The 26,643-nt window shown below is 44.0% G+C and overlaps 1 protein-coding gene across 8 annotated transcripts in view; it reads right to left on the minus strand.

Moving 5' to 3' along the window:
- Nucleotides 1–23,849: 23,849 nt before the first annotated feature.
- The window catches only part of GPALPP1 (GPALPP motifs containing 1), a 37,973-nt gene continuing 35,179 nt past the window's right edge, over nt 23,850–26,643 (minus strand). For all 8 annotated transcript variants that reach the window (XM_073344914.1, XM_073344924.1, XM_073344961.1 and 5 more), the window contains 2 exons: nt 26,163–26,261; nt 23,850–24,181 (listed from right to left, as the gene is read on the minus strand). In XM_073344914.1, coding sequence (XP_073201015.1) covers nt 23,966–24,181; nt 26,163–26,261 — 315 coding nt within the window. In that variant the 3' untranslated portion in view covers nt 23,850–23,965. The remainder of the gene's footprint in view (nt 24,182–26,162; nt 26,262–26,643) is intronic.

Below are 26,643 nucleotides of genomic sequence, written 5' to 3' on the forward strand. Positions count from 1 at the left end.
GGATGGTTATAAACTGTTCAGGAAGGACAGGCAGGGCAGAAAAGGTGGGGGAGTAGCACTGTATGTAAGGGAGCAGCATGACTGCTCAGAGCTCCGGTACGAAACTGCAGAAAAACCTGAGTGTCTCTGGATTAAGTTTAGAAGTGTGTGCAACAAGAGTGATGTAGTGGTGGGAGTCTGCTATAGACCACCGGACCAGGGGGATGAGGTGGATGAGGCTTTCTTCCGGCAGCTCACGGAAGCTACTAGATCGCATGCCCTGATTCTCATGGGCGACTTTAATTTTCCTGATATCTGCTGGGAGAGCAATACAGCGGTGCATAGACAATCCAGGAAGTTTTTGGAAAGCGTAGGGGACAATTTCCTGGCGCAAGTGCTAGAGGAGCCAACTAGGGGGGGCGCTTTTCTTGACCTGCTGCTCACAAACCGGGTAGAATTAGTGGGGGAAGCAAAAGTGGATGGGAATCTGGGAGGCAGTGACCATGAGTTGGTTGAGTTCAGGATCCTGACGCAGGGAAGAAAGGTAAGCAGCAGGATACGGACCCTGGACTTCAGGAAAGCAGACTTCGACTCCCTCAGGGAACGGATGGCCAGGATCCCCTGGGGGACTAACTTGAAGGGGAAAGGAGTCCAGGAGAGCTGGCTGTATTTCAAGGAATCCCTGTTGAGGTTACAGGGACAAACCATCCCGATGAGTCGAAAGAATAGTAAATATGGCAGGCGACCAGCTTGGCTTAATGGTGAAATCCTAGCGGATCTTAAACATAAAAAAGAAGCTTACAAGAAGTGGAAGGTTGGACATATGACCAGGGAAGAGTATAAAAATATTGCTTGGGCATGTAGGAATGTTATCAGGAGGGCCAAATCGCACCTGGAGCTGCAGCTAGCCAGAGATGTCAAGAGTAACAAGAAGGGTTTCTTCAGGTATGTTGGCAACAAGAAGAAAGCCAAGGAATGTGTGGGCCCCTTACTGAATGAGGGAGGCAACCTAGTGACAGAGGATGTGGAAAAAGCTAATGTACTCAATGCTTTTTTTGCCTCTGTTTTCACTAACAAGGTCAGCTCCCAGACTGCTGCGCTGGGCATCACAAAATGCGGAAGAGATGGCCAGCCCTCTGTGGAGATAGAGACGGTTAGGGACTATTTAGAAAAGCTGGACGTGCACAAGTCCATGGGGCCGGACGAGTTGCATCCGAGAGTGCTGAAGGAATTGGCGGCTGTGATTGCAGAGCCACTGGCCATTATCTTTGAAAACTCGTGGCGAACCGGGGAAGTCCCGGATGACTGGAAAAAGGCTAATGTAGTGCCAATCTTTAAAAAAGGGAAGAAGGAAGATCCTGGGAACTACAGGCCAGTCAGCCTCACCTCAGTCCCTGGAAAAATCATGGAGCAGGTCCTCAAAGAATCAATCCTGAAGCACTTGCATGAGAGGAAAGTGATCAGGAACAGCCAGCATGGATTCACCAAGGGAAGGTCATGCCTGACTAATCTAATCGCCTTTTACGATGAGATTACTGGTTCTGTGGATGAAGGGAAAGCAGTGGATGTATTGTTTCTTGACTTTAGCAAAGCTTTTGACACGGTCTCCCATAGTATTCTTGTCAGAAAGTTAAGGAAGTATGGGCTGGATGAATGCACTATAAGGTGTGTAGAAAGCTGGCTAGATTGTCGGGCTCAACGGGTAGTGATCAATGGCTCCATGTCTAGTTGGCAGCCGGTATCAAGTGGAGTGCCCCAAGGGTCGGTTTTATTCAATATCTTCATAAATGATCTGGAGGATGGTGTGGATTGCACTCAGCAAATTTGCGGATGATACTAAACTGGGAGGAGTGGTAGATACGCTGGAGGGGAGGGATAGGATACAGAAGGACCTAGACCAATTGGAAGATTGGGCCAAAAGGAATCTGATGAGGTTCAATAAGGATAAGTGCAGGGTCCTGCACTTAGGATGGAAGAACCCAATGCACAGCTACAGACTAGGGACCGAATGGCTAGGCAGCAGTTCTGCGGAAAAGGACCTAGGGGTGACAGTGGACGAGAAGCTGGATATGAGTCAGCAGTGTGCCCTTGTTGCCAAGAAGGCCAATGGCATTTTGGGATGTATAAGTAGGGGCATAGCGAGCAGATCGAGGGACGTGATCGTTCCCCTCTATTTGACATTGGTGAGGCCTCATCTGGAGTACTGTGTCCAGTTTTGGACCCCACACTTCAAGAAGGATGTGGATAAATTGGAGAGAGTCCAGCGAAGGGCAACAAAAATGATTAGGGGACTGGAACACATGAGTTATGAGGAGAGGCTGAGGGAGCTGGGATTGTTTAGCCTGCAGAAGAGAAGAATGAGGGGGGATTTGATAGCTGCTTTCAACTACCTGAAAGGGGGTTCCAAAGAGGATGGCTCTAGACTGTTCTCAATGGTTGCAGATGACAGGACAAGGAGTAATGGTCTCAAGTTGTAGTGGGGGAGGTTTAGATTGGATATTAGGAAAAACTTTTTCACTAAGAGGGTGGTGAAACACTGGAATGCGTTACCTAGGGAGGTGGTAGAATCTCCTTCCTTAGAGGTTTTTAAGGTCAGGCTTGACAAAGCCCTGGCTGGGATGATTTAACTGGGAATTGGTCCTGCTTTGAGCAGGGGGTTGGACTAGATGACCTTCTGGGGTCCCTTCCAACCCTGATATTCTATGATTCTATGATTCAGTCTCTCCTGAGAGTGTAAGGGAGAAGGACTGGCTGCCTCAGAAGAGCCCTTAGATAGCACAGTGTTGGGCAGGGGAGCAATAGGAAGCTCCAGCCTGAGGACTGCCAGACTGAGACCCCTGATACAGAGGGCCAGGAAGGTGCTAGGGCTATGGGGAAGTAGCCCAGGGAAATAGGTGGTGGGAGTTGGAGGAGCTGCAGCATGTGACCGCTGGCTATAGGGTCCCTGGGTCAGAGCCTGGAGTAGCGGGTGGGTCTGGGTCCCTCCCCCGCTTTTCCCCCACTTGCCACAGAGGGGTGTGGCCAGTATTCGGACTGCAATTTGCCCCTGGAGATGAGGGGCTAGACCAAAAGCTGCAGGAGGCCACAGCAGCAAGTGGATGGACTAGGCAGCCAGTTCCCCTGGAATGTGGGAGAAAGCAGAGTGGGGCACAGCTAGAGGTCTGAGCCCAGAAGAGGATGCTGTGGTCCGGGGAGTCACATGGGTCTTAGAGGTGGAGCAGAAGTGACAGTGCTGAGACACCACTAGAGGAAGGTGCACTGGCAACCAAGAGCTAATTCCCAGTACTGCCAGCAAGAGGTGCTGTGGTGGTGAGTCCTGCCCTGTTATGGCAGGGAAAGGGGGGGGGTCACACCTCAGTAGATGAGCGGGGTGCCCCCAGATTGTGGCACATAGAAGGGGAATGTAGGGCTGCCACTATTCTCCATGGATGAGAAGACTCATCCGTATGTCTTCTGTCCCACATCTCCCCATCACCTGACCACCCAATCCCTTTCCCCCCATTCCCACCTACTCTTCCAACCAATCACTCTCCCCTCCCAGTAAGCATTTGCTTGTACTGTTCCCCACCACCACCCCTTTTCAAATAATAGTTTCAAGGCCTCTTAACTAATCTGCTGTACACAGATTACATGTCTCCAAAATAAAATATACCCTTTGACAGAGGTAGATTCCCTCTTTCTTATTTCAGATTTCTGCCCTGGGTTGGATTCAGACTCACAGTGGTGATGGTGTACTTAAATTTGATGACAATACTATACTCTCAGAGCAAACCAGCTCTTGTTATAAGTACCAACGGTATGGGCAAGTTGTAGCTGTCTGTAAAGGGAAAACAAGATGCAGTAAGTGTGGGGGAGAATACTCTTATGAAAATTACATAGAAGGGAAAGAGGTCAAATCTAGTAATTGCAGTGGTAATTACAATCCAACATATAGCGGGTATATCATGGAAAGGAAGCTAAAGAGATGAAGTCAAAAGTTGCAGAAGCTGTAAGGATACTCAAAGCATCAGGAGGAGAAGGAAGAGACAATCAGCACAGGAAAAGGGGACCTGCAGACACAAATGTTCTTTGTAGAATGAGGCTAAACAGTGCAGAAGGAATAGGCAATGATCTACCAGTAATGAAAAAAAGAAAGGTTTATTGCATTTATGATAGAAGTGATAAAGTGTCCATCACAAATGAGGCAGCGGGGTTGGGGGGAATAAAAAAATGAAAACTATAGCAAGGGCAGTGGAAAAATACTTGTATGTTAGCAACTTGTCGATGGACCATATTTCACCATTACCTTCATTCAAAATTGCATGAATATGACTAGTATGGGGATCACAATCTTGTTGGAATGCACAGTCTGATAGCACATGGTCAAGAAAATATCCTGGAAATGAAAACTAAACCAGATGTTTTATGTATCCAGGAACATAGGCGCCAACTTCTGCTCGTGCTGGTGAGTGCTTGACCCCGCCGCTGCCCCCTGCCCTGACTCCACCCCTCCCTTGCCCCCATTCCAACCCCTTCCCTAAAGTCCCCACCCCAACTCTGCTCCTCCCTGCTCCTATTCCAACTCCTTCCCCAAATCCCCACCTCATCTCCTGAGCACGCCACGTTCCTGCTGCTCCTCCCAGAGCCTGCTATGCTGCCAGACAGCTGTTTGGCAGCAGCAAGCACTGGGAGTTAGACAGAGGAGCAGGGACGCGGCACATTCGGGGCGGAGGCAGAGCAAAGGTGAGGCGGGGAGGAGAGCTTGGCTGCCGGTGGGTGCAGAGCACCCACTAATTTTTCCCTGTGGGTGCTCCAGCCCAGGAGCACCCACGGAGTCAGCGCATATGTCCAGGAAACATGGTTGGTTGAAAAGCTTGCTTTTCAAATTCCACAGTATATTGCCTTTAGGCAAGACTGAAAACTAGGACAAGGAGGAGGAGTTTGTACTTTCATAAGGGAAAGAATACACTACATAGCAGTAGAGAATGAAGAATTAAGCCTCAACTATGATGCTGTTGAGGTCACAATGCAGAAGACTAATATTTCTTTATAGACACTATAAATCCTTAATTTATGTGGGAATTAGAAAGTTCAGAGCAACAAGAAACAGTGAAGAATACTAAAAGATCATATACTACATGTCATGACCTAAATAGTCATAATAAATTGTGGGGAAGCAAGACAACTGATAAATGGTTCATGCTTAGAGGTCACTGGTTTTAAACAGCTGTACCCCAACCAGATTTAAATGCAGCAGATAGTAGTTTTTCCTGCTTAGACCTGGGAATTATAACAGAAGGTATTAGAAGTATATGCAAATAGAAAATATACAAGGAAGAAGGAATGGGGAGAAATCATTTCCCTGTGCTCATTACTTTTCAAGGGCAAGGTAAGGTTGAAGGTAATGGAAAATTACTCACCTTTAAGTTTAAGAAAGCTAACTGGGAGCTATTTACAAGTAAATGTACTGAATTTGTGAATAATCATTGTGAGTGATGACAAAATTTTAGTGATAATGTAACAAAAGGATTACTAGCAGCAGCTTCTGTAGCCAGACTAGGTTACTGAAGTACCCCAAAACCTCACTTCTGTGGTGGAATGAGGAGTGCAAAATGGCAGTTATAAGAGGTCCGGGAGGGACATGGGGGCCAGAGACAGGTGAGACACCGGCCTGCGGAGGGCACTCGGGGCTGGAAGAGCTAATTCCTGAGATGACCAGCAGGAGGCACCGCACTGGTGAGTCCCACCTCGCTACAGGCCCTTTTACTCCAAAATTCTCTAATCCACCCATACATTCTTCTCCTTATCCCTATTACACCTACTCTGTATAGCAAGCCTCTCCTCCATAGCACATCACGTGCCTTTTCAACATCTTCCTCCCCTAAAACCACTCTGCACCTTATCTGTAATGCTATTGGTTTCCCCAGCAGTAACCCACAATCTGGGTTTCCCCACCCAGGGGAACCCCCAACCCTCTATCCCCACCTTGCCTCAGTGGCTACTGCCATTCACCATCTAGTCCCCACTCACTGAGGCAGACTGCAGTCTGTAAGCCACTCATCATCAGCAAGGAGGGTTTGGACTTGCTGCCTTTGTCTAACCCTGGGCTGCCCCTCTGCAACCCCAGTACCTGCTTTGGGCCTTCAGCAAGGCCTGCAGCCTGGGGGTTCTCCAGGCTGGAGCTCTCCAGCTCCTCTGGCCTTTCCCCAGCCCTGCTCCACTCCAGTACCCTCCTCAGCTCCAGGAAGCCAGGTCCTTCTCTCTCTACAGCTAGAGGAAGAGTCTCTTTAAGCTCCCGGTTCACAGCCCTTTTATAGGGCCTGCTGTGGCCTGATTGGGGCATGGCCCCAGCTGTGGCTACCTTCCCATCAGCCTAGCCTTTTCTCTCAGCACCGGCCCTCTCCAAGGGCTGGCTTTTAACCCCTTCTGAGCCGGAGCGGGGTGACCGCCCCACTAAAGAGCCATGCAAATCAGAGTTGGGAAAGTTATGTCAAATATAGATAATATTAAAAATGGTACACCATAGGGAGGTGTTATCAGCCCAACCTTATTTAATATTTGATATATGATGTCCCAGAATAAATAAATGCTAGGGTAGGTGTTACTCTATTTGCAGATGATTGTGCTCTGTGGGTTAAGAGCAGGAATACTGAGGTGTCAGAAAACAGAAGTGTTATGAGAGACCTCTGACAGGGGAAATGCATGGGGTTTCAAGTTCTCCATTGCTAAAATCAAAAGACTGATCTTTACAAAAAGGAAAGTTACAAAGGAATATAAAACTATCTGTATGGAGAACAAATAGATATGGTTAAAAGGTTCAAGTTCTTAGGGATACTCAGAGGTGAAAGTAAACCAGTATGGTCTGGTATGGTGTACCGGCAAGAGCCCCTGGCCCTTTAAATCACCACCAGAGCCCCGGGCCACCACCGTTATCCCAGGGACTCCGGCAGCGGGGCTCAGGCAGCAATTTAAAGGGCCTGGGGCTCCAGCTGCTGCGGGGAGCCCTGGGCCCTTTAAATCGCCACTCCAGCCCCGCTGCCGGAGCCCTGGGGTAGCGGCGGCAGGGCTCTGGCGGGTGATTTAAAGGGCCAGGGGCTTCCAGCCACTGCTACCGCAGCCAGAGCCTCAGGGAGTTTAAATCTTGATTTAAAGGGCCTGCATATTTAAAGGCCCCGCCTCTTCTGGTTGAGGCCACGCCCCCTGCTCAGGACTTCGGCGTACCGATAAGTCCTTTAAGTTACTTTCACCCCTGGGGATATTTGATATTACTTTGGAAAGATCATATAAACTATGTTAAAGATAAATGTACAGGAAGGATTGACCTGCTTAAAAGTCCTGCTGGGACTAATTGGGAGACAGATAAGAAAACACTACTGATGGTATACAGAGCCTTAAGTAGACCAATTATTAACTATGGCTGACAAGGTTTTGGGTCAGCATCAAAATCAGAACTTAAAAAATTAGATTTAATACAAGCCAAGGCACCATGAATTGCATGTGATGCATTTATTACAACACCTATGTATGCTACAGATAGCATCTAGGGAAATGCCAGTTACGCTATGCGTGAAACTACTGGACCTAACTTTCTGAGCCAAAGTTAATGGGAACTGCAATGATGAAGCACCAAACACATTTGAGGATTGTTGGGAATTCAATAGGTGAACTGTATATAGCACACGATGTTAGAACGCTACATGCTGTTTGAGTTAAAGTGTGGATGCAGGGGCTGAAAGACAAGGAAAAGCTGAATGAAGTCAAAACTTTTAGCCATGGGAAAATTATTTATGGATGGGAAGTCACGTGTCCAAATGTGGATTTAGATTGTATAAATTTCATTTTTAATACATACTGTATTTTTATTAAATGTATCAGTGTATAGATGAAAAGTGGAGTTGTTTTTGTCAAATATATACAGATGGGTCCAAAAAAGAAGAAGAAAACCCAGGAAGAATAGGGACAGCACATTGTATACCAAAACAGTCAGATATTCTTTTAGATGTACTATTTAGTAGGTCATGACAGCCAAACTAGAAGCAATAATGCTAACATTAAATTGGCTCTGGGATGTACACCCCGCAGCTGCTGTCATTTTTTCAGATTCAATCTCAGGCCATATGGCAATAAAAATGGGTGTCTCTGTATGTGATTTAATTAATGAAGTTATGTGTAATAACAGAGTTAGTACAGATGGGGATACATGTAGCATTAGCTTGAATCCCAGAGCATATTGGGATAGCAGGGAATGAAACGATAGACAAAGCAGCTAAAAATTCTGTGGCGGGGGGGAAAAGGAAGGATTGACATAGAAATACCCTTAAATAAATAGGAATTCAAAAGCCTAGTATAGAAAAATGTAAAGGAATGGCAAAAAGTTGTATTAATAAAAAAAGATAATTTTTTTGCATTGTGCCCTACAGTTGAGGATTATGACATACTACAGGACAAAGATGGGACTAATGAAGTGCTTAGGTTTAGAGTAACTGGCCATTGTGGCTTAAATAAAAAAACTCTTCATAAATATTTGTCTTCACAACACTGCAGTGAGGTGGTAATATTATCCCCATTTTACAGATGGGGAATGGACTCATGGAGAAACTAAGGCCCCAGTAGACAAAAGTACATACTAATTTTGAGTGTCCAACATGAGACACTTAGGGCCTGATTTTTTCAAACTACTTAGAATTTCTGAAGTACTTTATATCAATTGCAGCATCCTGGGATTGTAAGATTCTATGCCTGGGCTATGTTTCTTTTCTCCTAACATAGCACCTGCAAAGTGTGGCACAGTGGAATTGCTATGAGTGTTAGCATTTCTCTATGGGTGTGATTGGGTGCACCACTCACCGGCATCGCCTTCAGATCACTCTGGGGATTAGCTCTCGAGGCCAACACCCCTTCCCATGGTCACATGCCATCACATCATCTCTCTCTCAGGTCTATAGCTCCTCTCTCATCCCATGAACCAGAGCATCCTTTCCATGACTCAGCCCTCCAGCCAGTCACTCAGCATCCCCCCGTTCTAGGGTAATCAAAATCTTTTCTTCAGCAATTCTAGGCAGTCTTCCCATTCACTACCTCAGGTACCACTCCTTCACTGGCTGGTAGGAAAACCCAGGCCCAATGTCTACTCCAGGTTCCAGTCCAGGGACCCTCCACCGAGTAGTTCTGGGCTTTACTCTTCTAGTCCTCACTGCTTCTTCCCTAGATTACTTCCTACCACTCCTGGTTCCCCCATTTCGCTGGGAGTATCAGCTCCAAACCCTCCGCCCAGGTTGTGACTGCTGCCTTTTTCAGTTGCCTCTATCTGTTGCAAGGTACCTGGCTTTATAGGCCCTACCTGTTGCTGCCCAGCTGATCTTGCTTGCAATCAATTCCAGGCTCCCGCTCTCTTCCTCCAGGTGCAGGACACCTTAATCTTGGACACCTTAAACCTGGACACCTTAATCCTTTCCAATCCTCGATTGGGTGGACACCCCATCACAATGGGTGGCAGGATTCCAGCAGCTCTGACAGAAGCTATCATGAGGCCTACACTTAAAAAAATAATAATCAATTCTTGATGTTAAAAGCCTGATGATCAACTTGTGTCCCATCTCTCATTTTTAGGGAAGGTTACTGAGAATATTCTGACAAGGCAACGCTGGCTGTTTCTTGATTCCTCAGAGTTCCTTGACTCTGGGCAATCTGGTTATAAGCCTTGGTATGTGATAGAAACTGCACTGGTTGTGCTTGCTGATTATATCCTCCTAGCAATGGACAAGACAAACTGTTCATGCTGATTCTTTTAGATATATCAATATCCTTTGATACAGCTGACCACAAGATTTTGTTGCCAGACATAAGCGGGGATGTTTTCTTTTTCATGGGCACCAGCAGCAAGATCACTGAGAGTCCAGGAGAGACAGTCTCCACATTCACAAATCTGCTGCCGAGCACTACACTGGCTGGTGGGAGGAGCCGTCCTGTTCAGCCTGTCACCCTGGGCTGCAGTATCCCAGTGCAGAAGGAATCTAAAAAGAACTTAGCTGCCAAACTCTAACCAGTCTCTACTGAGCATTTGCAACCTGAGATTTTTTCAGAGGCTCCTTACCTGGCCAGATTTGGGTAGATTTTCACACGGACAGCAAAAGGTACTTTTTGGATTCCAGGGAAAGACGCCTTCCTCACCAAATCTGTAGTTACACCTCCATCCAGTGGAGCAGGAAGAACTTTTCAATGAAAGGGTTATAAGAACTTTTTAACATTGGCAAAAAAAATGCCAACTTTCTTCTCTGCAAAAATCTTTAAAAGAGAAAAAAATCAGCCGAGGCATGGAAAATTTCAGGCCAAGCAGTTATTTCGCAAAATTATAAGCAACTGAAAACAGAGTCTTATAATGGGAAGTGGCAAAGAGTCCTGTGGCACCTTATAGACTAACAGATGTATTGGAGCATAAGCTTTCGTGGGTGAGTACCCACTTCGTCAGATGCATGCGCGAAGTGGGTATTCACCCACGAAAGCTGATGCTCCAATACGTCTGTTACTCTATAAGGTGCCACAGGACTCTGCCGCTTTTACAGATCCAGACTAACACGGCTACCCCTCTGATAATGGAAAGTGTTAGGCAACATTAATTACAGGCATCACTGCTAGTTCTGTTTATAATTCATGAAGAGACACAAGCCCCATGCATCAGACTATATCCTCCCCTCTATTTTATGCAGAACTCTCCATTGAATTAACTGGGGAGTCCTGTACGTGGACTAATGCCAGAACACAGCCCATCATTTGCAACTTATGCCATTTCCGAAATGGAGTATTATTGCCTTGGTCTTATTGTCTGGCTCCTGTTTTAAAAACTCAGACTGGAGCTTGTATACCTGCTGCCCTTGTACAGCCAAGTCCCCAGGCCATACAAAAGCAATTAAATGTCAGCACTTGACTAGGGAACAGTATAATTGCTAAACAACTGAAGGTACGTTCACAAGCTCTACCAGAAGCTTACATTCACATAATAAGCTCTGCTCATGTACACAGCATAATAATGAATACAAGCATTGTATGAAGCTTGCAAAGCTTTTTGCATTAGCCTTGATTTCACTACCCTTGGGAACACAGTGCTGAGGCATTTTACAATAGTACAAACTTCAAAAAAAATTCACTAAAATACTACATTCACTTTGTGCCCAGGTGTGCCTACTTTTGTCTCTCTTGTTTTCTTCTTTCCTGCTGATTTTGAAGAGGCAATTAAAAGCCCAGTGACTTTTGTAATAGATGGTAGAGAGATAAACAACATCTGACCCATGTGATCTTATGAATAAATAGCGATTTAGATTTCATTGTATAGCAGCAGAATTTTTCGATGGTTGCTAGGGAGACTGTCATCTGCATCATATTGCCTGACACAAAGTTTTGGTGGTCTTGACTTTTTCATTCCCTGAGATACCCAGTGGAATTCTTCAGGCAGTCAGTATCTGAGCACTCTGTTGGCTCCTTTCATATCTGAATGACACATTCTGCTAGTCCAAACTCGAGTATCATTTTAGTAAAGGTATAGGTGAGTCAAGTTATTCTAGCTACATTTTAGTACTGTCTAGGCAATATGATGTTTCATAGTTATGGGTTTTGGTGGCTTAACCAGAATGGCACCTGATCACACAAATTTTCTTGGAAAATTATAGCTGTACTCTATAAAATTCCCAGTGAATTCAGTCAGAGCACAATTGGGTCCTCTGTGCAGTTTGTAGGTTCAGGCCTTTTCATTTTAAGTAAAATTTTGAGCAAGCTGCGCAATGTTGTGTGCAGGTTTACAACCTCTTTGAAGGTTTTTTCATGTCTGTCTCTTTGCACATGTGGGGAATAGATTTGTGCTTACATGAAGGTAACAGGCAATGCAATGTTTTAAATACAGTAGACTCCCATGTATCTGAATGGCCTGGGAGACATCCAAAACTTTTGGACACTCAAGCATTTGGATAAACATAAGTGATGAACTAACTAGTTAACAGGGCAACATGGGGGAACACACTCTGGATTCAGATAACTAGGATTTTTGGAGAAGGGGAATTTGGATATCTGGAATCATACTCGATGGTTACTTGCTCACATCTGAAAAACATTTTAAGGAAATAGAGCTTCCTGTAAGCAAGGAAAGGCAGAAGAGCAGAAACTCCATGAAGACTGTGTTATTCCAATCTAGTTACCCGAGAGGCACTCAAATACTTAACTTGTGTCAGTACAATACCCTAAAGCAGATCATCCATATTAAACCTTACTCTTGCTTTTCATTTCAGTCAAATTATTTGTAGCCTGCATATGTGCTTTGAAAGTCTGAGCCTCATCTGGCTCACAAAAGATACAAATTACCTTAGAAACTGGAAAGAATCCTTGTTGGTCGCAGAACGGTTTCCTCCAGGCTGACATCGTTTTGTAGAAATCAGGAAACAGGTTGTAAGAAGAAGCTGCTGTTCCCTACTGTACTCCTTTTTTCCTGAAATACTACACAAAATGGCTGTGCTAACTTGCAATGGCTCTACCATCCCCCTAGGGACCATTCTGCTGACCCAGGATGACTGGCGCACTCCTGCCCTAGACATGCCCCCAGTGCAGGGAAGGGTGGTGGGAGGGACAAGGGGTGGGTAGTATAGAATTGGCTATGCTAGTCCGACACTACCTAGGCACTCCCCTAGACAAAGGGAATCCTCAGCTGCTTCCAGGGGGCATGCCATCTATGGAAGCAAGGCATGCATTGCGTGCCTGACTGGCTGTGCATTGTCCATCTGGTGGCCCACCGGACAATTCCATCTGGCCTCCAGAACAAAATGGCATCCTTCACACAGCATGACCTTGCATGCACCATATGAGTGAGTCACGCTGCATGGAAGACACCATTTTGGATTCCCTAAGGCAAGCAAGTTGTTGCGTGCCTTACTAAAACTGTCACTGCAAGCCACTGGCTCTCAGAAGGAGCATTGCAAAGCAACCAGACGGAGGGGGAAAGGATCAGGCCCTTTAACTACCAGAACAGTGACAAGTTGTTTTAGTCTAAACAAGAACCAGGCCCTCTATGTTTAACGTAGTCAAATCAGTTAAGTTAAATTCAGAGTTAGATAGAAACCATAGGGCCATACATTCCCCTCCCTTTTGCAGCGAGATATAGAATAGTTGGCACTATGCTCTGATGTTAATGATGCCAACAACTAAGCCTGCTGCTACAGGGCAGTACAAAGGGGAAATACATACTGGGCCTAATCTGGCAAAGGGCTGAGCACCATCCAACTCCCAGCACATCTGATCAGGTCCTTCTAAACCCTGTCTGGCTGGAGTGGCTATACGGAGCCACCAACAATTCCTTTGCTGTACTTCCACTGCAAATCCGTTCTGCAGCACAGGGAGGCTATAGTGAGACAGAAGGGGAAGGTGACAGGGAACTGCTGTTTGATGTTCCATGTTCCATGATCAAACTGCTGTGGCGGACGTCGGAATCAGCAGTACAAAGCCGTACTGCTGGCAACGACTCACACCCCACATATGCTCCCACTGACAGGGTTATAGGCGCACCTTGCCAAGGGAGCACAAGTGACAGCTGTGCTTCCAGCACTGAGGGAGGAAGTGGGAGGCATATACAGAGACAGAGCGAGCTGACATGTTCGGTCTAGAAATCACCTGGGTTAGAGGCTCGTGAATCCTTGGCGTCTGCTTATGTGCCAGCCCTACCCCCACCACATTTATGTTACGCTAGCGAGGAATGTCCAGTGGAATGTAGGGACCTCCACCCACATGGTTCATGTTTTGCTCTTCACATGGCGAAACATGGGCTTGACATAGGGAGGGAAGGATTTGGATAATAGGCTCTAGAGATGGTTCGGCCACCCACTTTACCTCGCTGCTTGTGCAGGATTGCTCCCTGCAGCACAGTGCTTTATGAGGTGCTCTCTGCGGCGAGCCAGAGATTTTTAAAAGGAGCGATTTGACTCTAAAGCCACAGAAAAAGCAGGTCCCTAGCAAGGGGGGCTCTGCCGTACAGGTGCTCTCAGCACCATGCGTCTCATGTGACCATTTAAATGCAGTGCTGAATCCTCTACCAGGACAGCTTTACCAACACAATGGGTAGCCAACAGCCTCCACTTTGGTCACCCTTGTGCTACGACAGCAGAAAACATCTCACTTTGATCTGATGCTCTGAGAAACAGTGAGATGAAACATCCACTTAATTTATATAGCTAAGATGCTTTTAAACAAATCATCGCAAGTTTATGCTAATTCTGTGTACATGCCTGAATACCGGAGGGGGACACAATGGTTATCTTGTCACCTTATAGGGTAGACCAGTATTCTTTAGCAGCCATTTCAAAGTGAAAGAAAGGGCTCCACAGGCAGATGATTATAAAAACTGTCTCTGAAAGTCTAGTGAGGGCCAGATCCTGAGAAGTAGCTGTAAATTGACTCACCACCTCTCAGGATCAGGCCCTAAATGAGTATGTTGAAATCCAGGGCCACATTCCGAGCTGATGCAATTCCATGTGTTCTGGAGTGCTGGGAGTTCCAGAGCTATGCTGATTGACACCAGCTGAGAGTGTGGGGCATAACTGCTTTCTCAAAGTCCACTTATGAGAGTTGCACTTGGAATATTTATAAATTTGGTTGTCATTTGAAAGAAATTTCAGCTGCAGCTGCTCATGGTAGCCTGACAGCATTCTCTGTTGCTATGTATCTGGGAAGCCTTAAGATTCAACTCTAAAAGACTGGTGGTGGGCGGGGAAAAAGTCTTGTTTCACTACTGTTACACTGATTTTAAACTGCTGCATTTTCAAGGAGTGTAATTGAATGTATTCTGGGTTTAAAAGCAGTGGATCAGAGTGGAGAATCAGGCCCTCTAATGTGTAATAAAGGACAGGATTGTCTCTTTTTGGAGAAAGGGCTTTAGCAATTAATTTGGAGAGCTGGTTGCAGCTCACAAGAGAATGTGGAAAAACTAACTCAACTATGAGTAAATGGAGGTAAATGCCTGGAGCTCCATGTCGGGCGGGCGGGGGGGGGGGGGTGGGTGGCAGAAACAAAATCTGCCATATGAATCTGGAATTTCTGTGCTTTCATCAAAACTACAATTCCCTTTGGTTAATGGGGCTGAGAGCATCAGAGGAGATTCTAATGCCTTTAATAGGAATGTAACTTTAGGGCAGGTTTAGGGTAGTACATTCACGCCTGAATGACCTCAGACACAAAGACACCATCTGCACTGGCAGAATCACACAGGGAAGCTTTACAAGTGCTTGTCGAAACAATGCCAAGCCCTAGCCAGCAGCACTAGCATTCTCCATATTATTCAAACAACAAAATTCTTGCAATATTTTTTGACAAATAGCTGGGAAAAGAACAATGACATTGAGACATGCTTTTCATTGTTCCCATGAACAATGGTTTAGATTTTGGCTGAGCTCGGAGCCTTAAAAATTGAATATGAAATATCAGACCACCATGAAAATTAAAATAATGTAAGCATACAAGAATGAAAAACATATTACAAGATACTATACATTGCATCCAGTTATAAAAAACATGTATACTCTATTTTATGCGAGAATAATGTATAATCGTATAACTGAAGCCTCATAATGCATATGCCCAACTTTAACTTTGGCAAATTCTGAATTTTAAGTGCTAATTATCCTGTTCAGTCTCCGTGTACAGTTGATATAGTTGTGTAGTTATTTTGTATGGAGTTAATATTACAATTCACATTTAAAGAAAGAAGTTCTACACAGTAGAAATAACCCTAACAAGCAATTCCTGGAACAATCTTTTTTTCTGAGAGGAAGAAATTCTACTAAACAGAAATGCATAATCAAAAAACAAAACACCATGACATTGCTAACCTGAGAAATTTAAATTAACCTTTATTTACAGACAAAATTACACCATCAGAGCCTAAAATCTGCATTTCCTCATTAGCTCTTTACTATTTGTAAAGTTCACATATCCAGTGAAACTGACTTGAGTAGTACACACATTGTAACTGCATGCAAGAGATGACATGTTTATATTGGAAATGCAGATCGACAGCTCAGTCTACTTTATTCTGTTCCTCATGGTATCTCACTGCCTTGTGGTGAAGACAATGCAAACAAATTATTTAAAGTCTCTGAGATGTCCTTTTTCTCTTTTATTGCTTCCTGGTAACATAGGAGACCCACCAATGGATGCTCTTACAGGCTTCTGATATAAACGATGTTCTTATTTTATTTGTGTATCCAGCCATTCACCCTTAATATTCCTTCTTAACCCTCTTCATTTACATCTTACCTGACAGAGTGCATGCTTCTTTCTATTGGCTTCACTATGGTTGGATTTCCAAGCATGTCTTGAAAAGTATAGTTCACAAAAGGAGGCTACCACTGTTGTGAATTGTTTTTAATGAAGGCATTTAAAAATATACTGTACAGCGCCACAAAACAGAGATAAGCAATTTAAACCCAGGATAAGTCCATTTAAACCTGCCTTTGACATTTCCTGACCAGTCATAGATTGATATGCTACCATATAGCCTGGCAACATAGAATAGCAACAGAGGCTATTACATATGTTTTAGGAGCTGGTTACCACAAATGTTACCCAGAAATTATACTGGGGATTTTTCATGACCTAAACGCTGGTTTTTAAATGAGATTCGGAATATCACCCTGTAGAGTTTTAGCACAAATGCTATTCGGTTTGCCCAAATTGTAGAGAACAGCTCATCTCTTCACATAAAAGCTTTCAGAGCTTTTAATTTAGTGAGTTACTGTTTATTTTAATGAGTGGGTTGGAGATGATTTGGCATTACTAGGGGAAGATTAATTTGTGTACTAATACAACTCGAAAGTTCACTCAATTTACAGAAAGAAATGAAAAGCTTAAACTCTCAATAAAAATTCAGCTATTTCACCCACTGATGTTTATAACATGTGCTTCATCAGAGCCAGAATAAGTGAGGCATCGGGAAAAAAAATCAGAACAGTGAAAATGACTTCCCAAATTTATATCAAGGCTTTGATAATTAGAATTGTGTACCCTACACTTCAAGGCGCACTGGCTGAAGCAGTGCAAAATGACTGTAATGCTCTGTTTGTGCTGCTGTAGCTATAGGTCTGTCAGTATTTTTGTTATAACCCTCCACTTCAGGAATAAACTAAATGCAGCTCGCACAGAACTCACTAGGAGTTTATTCATTGACTTCAATGGCAACCAAGCTAAAACATCAAGGGACTTTTTATGGTGAAGGACCTGATCCTGCAAACCTTACTCATATGAGAAATCCTCATTTAAGGAGCCCTCAGTCAAGTACCTCAGCCATAAAATGACATTTGATACAGAAAGGATTTGCCTAAGGTAGTGGTTCCCAAACTGTGGTTTGAAGAGCATTTTCTGTGGGCCATAAAGAATTGGCTGTTCAGAGAATGCAGCTCCTCCTCCTTGTTTCCAGCTGAAAAATAATGCCCAAAGAAGTTAAAATATATTAAATATTTCCCTAATGTTACACTTCCATGTCAGCAATGCTGTAGTTGCCACAGGAATGTTGTTCAATCTCTAACTGGAGGGGAGGTAGCTCTTGCAATCACTAGTGAGAATGGAGATTGTCCAGAAGCCAATGGCCTATTGAGGTGTAATTTGTTGTGACAAAAATTTGAGAACCACTGATTTAAGCCTATTGAAAAAAAAAAATCTCTTTGGTGGTTTAATCCTTAAACACAAACCTTCTTTTCCCCTGAAAAACTAAGAGGCTTTACCTCAAAACCAATTGATTTTAACAACAATGTTCTGCAGATAAGGCTACATTGTTTTTTCAATTATTGTTTTAGAAATTAACTATTGTGCACATTAACTTTTTGCATTAAAAGTGACAAAAAATGTCAGCACACAGATTCACCGCGCTCTCAGGACCTATGTATTACCTCAATAAACTGACTAAAAACATGGCAGTGTGTGGGTTGTTGATCTGTTAATCAGGTAAAAAAAACCCAGATACAGTATATCACAGTAACTTTTCCGAACTATGGCATGAGCCATGCTGTATTTAACATGTAATAATTGAAAAGTTCACATCATCTTCAAATAAGTCATTAAAGTCTTTTTTTACCAAAGTATATACATGGACAAGTTTTGGTTCTCCCAATGCCTCCTTAAAAAGGATCAGGGGAATTAAAATAAAGACAACGTCTGCTTCAAGTTCATAAGCTATTTTAAAATAGAGTTAATGTCAATAATACAGGTTATTTCACTGACTTTTGCTTATGCTGTTACACAAGGAAGAGCGGTAAGAGTGATAAAAGGACATAAGTGAATGTCTGTGTGCTGGCCTGGATTTTCAGATGTAACTGCAAATTTCCTTCCTTTGCTGAGGTTAAAGTGTGATTATGTACTAAAGTTACTGAATGAAATTGTAAGGCTTCATGTTTATGATGTTTTGATTTCCAAATCAAATTTGCTCAATTTACAAATACAAAACTGTTTTTTTTTCTTATGGAAGTCATAGAATCATAGACCTAGAATCATAGGGACCTTGAGAGGTCTAGTCCAGCCTCCATGCTGAGGCAGGACCAAGTAAACCTACACAATCCCTGACAGTTGTGTAATCTGTTTTTAAAAAACATCTATGATGCAGATTCCACAGCCTCCCTTGGTCACCTATTCCAGTAGTCAACTATCCTTATAGTTAGAAAGGATTTCCTAATTAATATATAACTTCTGTGCTGCAGGTTAAGCCGATTACTACTTTTGTCTTCTTAGGTGAAAGGTCTTGGCCTAAGCAGGTTTCTCACCTATATTCAGTTTCCAGTGGCTTCAGCCCATTCTTGATTGAAGGGCCCATCTTTTTCAGCTTGCAGAGCTCTGGCCCCTTGTGTCTGTCCACTAATGGATGCCAAAGATGGCCTCTCTCCTTGCTTATATCTTCAAAAGTTCAATGACTTTATTTAGAGAGGCAACATAAGATAATACAAGAACATAAGAATGCCCATAGTGGGTCAGACCAATAGTTATCTAGCCCAATATCCTGTCTTCAGACAGTGGCCTGTGCCAGATGCTTCAAAGGGAATGAACAGAACGGGGAAATGAGAGAGAAATCCATCACCTGTCTAGTCCCTCAGGGACACTCATAGCATAGGGTTGTATATCTGATCATTTTGGCTATTAGCCATTGATGGACCTATCCTCCATGAACTTATACGGTTCTTTCTTGAACCCATTTATACTTTTGGCCTTTACAACATTCCCTGGCAACAAGTTCCCCAAATTGACTATGTGTTGTGTGAAGAAATACTTCCTTTTGTTTGTTTTAAACCTGCTGCCTATTAATTTCTATTCCCAACTGATAAGGCCTCAGTTGGAGTACTGTATCCAGTTCTGGGTGCCACATTTCAGGAAGGATGTGGACAAATTGGAGAAGGTCCAGAGAAGAGAAACAACAATGATTAAAGATCTAGAAAGCATGACCTATGAGGAGAGATTGGAAAGATTTGGTTTGAGGGGGAGGATATAACAGTTTTCAAGTCCATATAAAGTTGTTACAAGGAAGAGGGTGAAAAATTGTTCTTTAACCTCTGAGGACAAGACAAGAAGCAATGTCCTTAAATTGCAGCAACGAAGGCTTAAGTTGGACATTAGGAAAAATTTCCTAACTGTCAGGGTAGTTAAGCGCTGGAACAAATTACCTAGGGAGGCTGTGGAATCTCCATCCTTGGGGGTTTTTAAGAATAAGTTAGACAAATGCCTGTCAGGCATAGTTTAGTTATTATGTACTCCTGCCTTGAGTGCAGGGGACTGAATTAGATGACCCCTTGAGGTCTCTTGCAGTCCTATGATTCTATTGTTGGCTCATATGCAATTTATCTTTTTCAGCAGAACTACTGGCTAGCCAGTTATTCCACAATTTGTAGCTGTGCATTTGATCTTTCCTTCCTAAGTGAAATACTTTGCACTTCTCTTTACTGAATTTCATCTTAGTGATTTTAAACCAGTTCTTCAATTTATCAAGGTCATTTTGAATCCTTATATCCTGTCTTCCAAAATGTTTGCAATCCTTCCCAGCTTGGTGTCATGCACAAATTGTAGAAGCATACTCTCCATTCCATTATCCAAGTCACTCATGAAAATATTAAATAGGACCAGACCCAGATGTGACATACCCGACTACAATCCAGACCAGTGAGTAGCTGCGTCACCCCTGCTGTGTGACGTGGGATGCCCTTTACAATGCCTTACTGCTGTAGCAACCAACCTGGACTACTCACAATCAAACAGCCTCCAGCATGCAAGTCACTCCCAGCTATGTCTGTGTGTGCTTCAGCCAGCCAGCCAGCCACCTCTTGGCTGTTACAGCCTTAAAGATTACCAGCATGAGATCCAAATCCAGTCCCAGATTTCTGCCCTCCCCGCTCAAAATAGGCAGCAGGTTTAAAACAAGCAAAAGGAAGTATTTCTTCACACAATGCACAATCAACCTGTGGAACTCTTTGCCAGAGGATGTTGTGAAGGCCAAGACAATATCAGGACTCAAAAAAGAACTAGAGAAGTTCATGGAGGAGAGGTCCATCAATGGCTGTTAGCCAGGATGGGCAGGGATGGTGTCCCTAGCCTCTGTTTGCTGGAAGCTGGGAATGAGCAACAGGGGATGGATCACTTGAGGATGGCCTGTTCTGTTCGTTCCCTCTGGGGCACCTGGTATTGGCCATTGTCGGAAGACAGGATACTGGGCTACATGGACCTTTGGTCTGAGCCAGTATGGCCGTTCTTATGTTCAGCTTCCCCCACATCCATTAGGCCACTAACCCTGTCAAACAAGGACATTAGATTGGTCCATGGGTGGCACGTAATGCTGCTAGGGGGTGCGGGGTGCACAGATCTGGGTCCCTCTGAAAAACCTCCCCCCAACCATGGGCCCAGGGCTGGAGAAGTTCTCACTCCCTGCTGCGGCCTTTGAGCCGCAGCGGGGGCACAGAGCTTTTTCTGGTCTCGGGCCACAGGGGGAAAGGAACAAGGGGGGGGGGTGAGGCCGCAGGGGAGCGAAGAGGTGGAATGGGGGCGGAACAGGAGCAGGATCATAGGGGAAGGGATGGAATAGAGTGGGGCCATGAGTGGGGCCGCAGGTAGAAGGGGCGGAATGGGGAGGGGCTCAGAGCTCCAGCCAGGTGAGATAGATCTGCCATGGTCCCAGCCAACTGTGGCTCTCAACACCCCCGCCCCGGTCAAGGCCACTGCGGGAGGCGAGCAGCAAGTGGGGGTGAGGTTTCGGGCGGAAAAGGCGGGGAGGGGGCTAGCCTCCCCAAGGGAAGCTTCACCCCCTGCCCATGGCTTGGTCCTGCAAACTCAAAACAGGCTTGGAGTTAAAAGCAGTTCTTTTTTCCTCATATATCACAATTAATACAAAGATTTGCAGACCAAATTATGCCTTGTTGCATCTGGGCAAGCCCACTGAAGACTAACAGAACCACTCTTCAGCTCCTACCTTGAAGAGTACTTAAAGAAAAATGAGGATTACATACACTACTTTAAGAATTATATATAGACACACAATTTTCAGAAAAACAGTATCTTTTCATCAGGTGGAAGCCGCTATTGATTTTATATTTGTCAGCGGCAACTCCAGTCAGGTGATACAGAGCCGGGAAGGCGGTGGGGCGGATCTTCAGGGAGAATCAAGGCCTAACTGGCCCATGATGCCCCTCTAAACTACACCCAGGAGCTGGTACCTGTTCCAGATGGTGGCTTGTTAGCCAATTAGCAAGGGAGAAGCTGAGTTCTATAAGACTGCCTGCACAGCATAATTAGGAAGCTGCTCAGGTAGGAAGGGAGATCCCAGGTGTGAGGAAGAAGGAAAGTACTCTTCCTATGCAGGACCTTGGCCTACCAGCTAGGGAGAACCAGAGCTAGCTCCTGTAAGGGAGGAGCCCTGAGTTATGGCTTAGAGGAAGATCCCCAAAGGAAGATGGTTGAGGCACTAGGGCAGGGGGACAGTAGGGGATGCTTGTTGTCATGTCTGGGAGGCCAGCTTTTGGGTGCTTTTAGAGAGGCCCAGCAGTTTAGGGCTGGAGAGCTGAACTACAAGAGTAGGAGCAGAGCTGTGGGGTGGTGTTCCAAGGGGGTAACAGAAGAGGCCAATGCAAGCAGGCTAGGCTTCTGGGGTCGGGGGAGCCCTGAGTTAGGGCCTTCAGGGAACAGGAAAAGAAGGCCAGCAGGGGCAGAGCACTGGTTTGTTGTGTTTGGACTCCCAGCAAGGGAAAAGCCAGGGGAGCTGACACTCTGACAAGAGTGAGAAAGAACTGAGTTGAGCCCAGGAAGGGTGAAGGAACTCTTGTTTGTCAACTGGGACTCTGAGTACTCATAGGGGGTTTGAACTGTGGGCTTGGCTGGATGGCTGAACCATGGAAGACCCAGCAAGAGGCAGGCAGCCTGCAGGAGGTGCTGGAGCTGAGGATATGAGTGACATTAGGCATTGAGGCAAGGGGGCACTCCAAGGATGAGTGTGCCCTATAACAGCCTGATTCAAACCCACTGACATCAATGGAAGCCTTTCCTTGGACTTCAGATCAGACCCAGTATCTCAGAACCCAGGAGGGAAAAAAAACCAAAACTTTCAACGCTATTGTAAGGCCAGTTTTAAATCAGCACTTAGTTAATATAACTCTGACCCTAGGAGCACCCCAGTGCCAGATGGTATGGAGCTCCCTAGTATGGAGCAATGAATCTCAGCTGGCCTGGCCAGCTCAGTCCACCTCACACTAAATCCAGTGGGGGCATTTAATGTCCTCAGAAAACTAATAACTCACTGGTCATTAATATTATGATGTATGTACAATTAACCTGCAAAGAATTATACTAAATGTGCTGGAAATAACTAAAAATGTCTACACCAGGCATATCAGGAGAAATTGATACATAGGTTTTTCCAGACAAAGGAAGGACTGACACTTCAAGCCAAGTGTGGCAAGGGAAAGTGGGCCGGCCTTTTGTATTGTAGACTGCAAGAAGATCATGTGCATTGTAAAAGTCACAAGTGGGGGAGGAGCCAGCAGGGGAAAGGAACTTTATCTGGGGACGCACTTCAGGATTATACATTTCAAATGTTTACTGGACTATAAAAAGGGGGAGGGGAAGAGGAGATCCCTTAAGTTATCCTTCACCACAGGAGACAAAGAAAACCAAGCACTTCAGGCTATGTAATTGATCCTCAGCCAGGACTAGCCAGCCATGCTGGAAGAATGACTATGGTGAGAACTTTTTTGAACAAAAAATCTATAGTTTATTGCATTTCAGTCTTGGTAGCATATTTTTGCAACTATTTCTATCACTTAAGCCTATGTCTATGTTAATGAACTTTAGTTTTTACTATAAACCAACTCAGGACTATGATTGAAGGAAAGGGTGAGAGAACCCCAGGTAAGTTAACCAGCTGCTGTGTACTGCCTTGTTAAAAGAGCAGCAAAATTGGTAGTTTTGTGGGTGCTACAATAAGCGGGGACTGAGCACTGCAGAAAGATGTCTCTGGGGAGAACTTGGGGCTGGGAGGGTTGTGGAGATCCCTCTGCAATGAGTAACTGGGTGGTGGAAGCCTGGGTGAGACCTGCATGCTTGTAGGCTGTCTGGGCTGCGAGCCACAGCAGAATAACATTCAAGGCACCCAGAGTTGCAGGGCAGGTGGTGATTGAATGCTTTACTGTCCTGGGTGAATCCCAAAGGATCACAATAACCACTTTTAAATTTATCCTTTTTGAAATTATTTAAAAATGTGGTTAACCAACTTATCTTGCAACAATTTTGAACTGAATATCTTTTCTGATTTTTATACACTAGATTGTATAACTTTGTTGTTCTGTACATTTCCTAAATAGAATATATATGTGTAAGAAAAAAAAAAATTCACATATCAACATTCCTTTTTAAGCATAACAATTTATTTTGCACATGAGTATTATTTACAGAAAAAGGTACTTTTTTTGGGAAGTTGTTCAAGTTCAATAGATTTATCCTGAAATAAAATTTTATATTTGCATTATAAAAACATATTTCCTTTGCTATGTGAAAACCTGGTGTTTAACTCTCTGGATTTCTTTATCAGGGCTTTCTTTTGAACTTCGTCAAATCGATTGACTTGGAGGTCCTGGTCTCTGTCAAATGGCCTTCTCTCTTGAGGCTTCTTATCTTCAGCTGCTTTGCTCTTTAATTTTTTATGATGCATATCCATGAGAGATTCTGATCTTTTTGAGTCCTGGAAATAGGGGAAGAAGGAGGGTGAATATTGCAGAATGATGGTGAAACACAGCAAAAACAAAAATGACATAAGTGGTGTTAGAGTCAGGATGGTTATGAGGAATTCCAGAAAAACAAGTTAAGTTACTGGGCAACATGAAAGTAAATGAAATTCAATATAGACAAGTGCAGAGCAACTCAAATTAGAAAAATACACTTTTATACACAGTTTTAAAATGGGGTTCTTACCTCAAGCTGTCACTGGAGACAAGTGACTATGCAGTTACAGGAAAAAAAAGTACTAAAGCGTGGTCTTAATTCAAGAAAATACTTAAGCATGTGTTTAAATTTAAGCATTTGATTAGGCCACTGAAGTCAATAGGACTACTCTCCTGCTTGAAGTTAAGCACAGGCTTAGGTGCTTTGCTGAATCAGTGGCTCATGTTGTTTTTCAGAACCTGATGCTGCTCTCATACAAGTCAATAGTAAAACTCCCATTGATTTTAAACAGGAGCAGCATCAGTCCCAAGTAGGGGATGCTGCACCATCCTCTGAGAGTAAAGTGTGTACGTCCTGCTATGGCTAGCCAGTTCCTTGGAACTCCCATCCCACTGCAAACCTGTGCAAAGGCCTGACACGAACTGGTCTAAAAGCAAATCTGCTTGTATCTTTGTCTGTATTTTTAATGACATCTACATGAAGACAAGCTCTTTGTTAAATTCTATTTTTTCTTCTGCTTATTCCCCACCTGTAGTCACCATCTTCTGTGATATCAAACTGTTGCTGTTGAAAATCATTAAATCACAGGCCAGACTCATTCCTGGTGTAATTCCACTGACTTTAATAGTGTTACACCAGAGGACTGATAGTGCCAAGTTATCACTGCAGATGCTAAAACTAAGATATAAAGCACTTTCCATGGAAGCGGCCTGGTAGGAAATCAATGGAGAGAGGTCATTTTCAAATGACTTTTCTTCCCTTTCCTAAGGCTCAGTTCTATGCAGAACATTTTTCAAAACAGTCTCGGAGGCATCAGCTAACCTTGCACAGTAACGGGTTTCTCGTTGGTAGGGGAGATGACAGAATACAATTTAAAAGAACTGCATTTATGTAATGTTCACAACGGAACCAGGAGCAGGAAATACAGAGAAAATTCAAGACCGTACACTAATAGCTCTGGATCTGTAAGCCCTATAAATCTGAAAAGATACAGCACCTAATGAACTGCAAATCAATTATTAAGAGTGCCCCATGAACTCAGTTCTTCTAATATAAACCAAGGTTGCTGTACTCTCAGTTAATTGTTTTCTCTCAGGAGATTTGACTGTCTTCCAGCTGATGGCTGTAAACAAGGGAGAAAAGGAAGGGGCAGCTGTTGGACAGACAATAGCCCATGCTGTGAGACAGCAGTGGGTGGGGGAGGGAAGTGATTGTGAAGCTGATATGAGGCAGATTTTTAATTACCAATATTTGTCCATGAAAACCACAACTGCTTTTGCAGAAAGCAAGGACTATTTCCAAGTAAAAATATTACCCGAAAGGCAGACAATTATGGTATTGATCTCTTTGGCACATCGAGCCTCCTTTGGATGGTTCTGTATTTTAACCTTTCAATTAAACCTGTAATGCTATTTTCTTCCAGGGATGCCTATAATTCAGTGCAGTCTTTTACTGTTTGACTTGAAACTGTCTGTTCCCAGCAATGGAAGTTCTACCATGGGAATCATTTAAATAAAACACAAACTGAAACTCATCTAAGAAAATGCATATAAAAACCTACACACAGACACTATTTTTCAGCAGCAGAAGGGCCCAATCTTGCTCTTGTTGAAGTCAAGGGCAAATTCTCTAATGGCTTAAATGGCTGCAGGTTGGGGCCCCAGAAGAGAAGAATATAGTGATATCACCATGGAAACCAACAGTGCTAGGAATGAAAAACCAAAAGATAGTAAAGAAGTCAAGGAAACCTAGAAGAAAAAGCATTTTGTGCTTATACTTACATTGTATGAAGATAGCTGCTCAGCCAGTCTCTTGTCTCTCGCTGATAATACAATTTCTTCATCAGCTTTACTTGTTGACTTCTTTGCCTCTTGCATTTCCTGATGAAAGAAAGCAGACTGCAATTATGAGCAGGCAGCATACCTGAAGTAAATGACAAAAATCTATATTTTTCTTGCTTAAATATTAGAGGAGCAGGTCAAGATAGAGCTTTGGTGCCTCTGCCCCTCAGGCATTTTTGTTCTGCTTGATAAGAAACAGCCTGGCCACACTGTTCCTTAAATTGATACAGAACAATAGACTTCCCAGGCTGTAGCAGACAGAGATAGAATGTTGTTTAATGTAAGGAAAATAACTACTTTAGGTCTAAAATGTCTGTGTTTGGGAACATAATGAGAGCACTTTTATTAGGTTTTCCCTGCATGGCAGAGGGGAACTTTGAGAAGACCTATAACATATAGACTGTTAAGTTTATACGAATGA

This window comes from Lepidochelys kempii, chromosome 1 (genome assembly GCF_965140265.1).
Source record: "Lepidochelys kempii isolate rLepKem1 chromosome 1, rLepKem1.hap2, whole genome shotgun sequence".
NCBI lineage: Eukaryota > Metazoa > Chordata > Testudines > Cheloniidae > Lepidochelys > Lepidochelys kempii.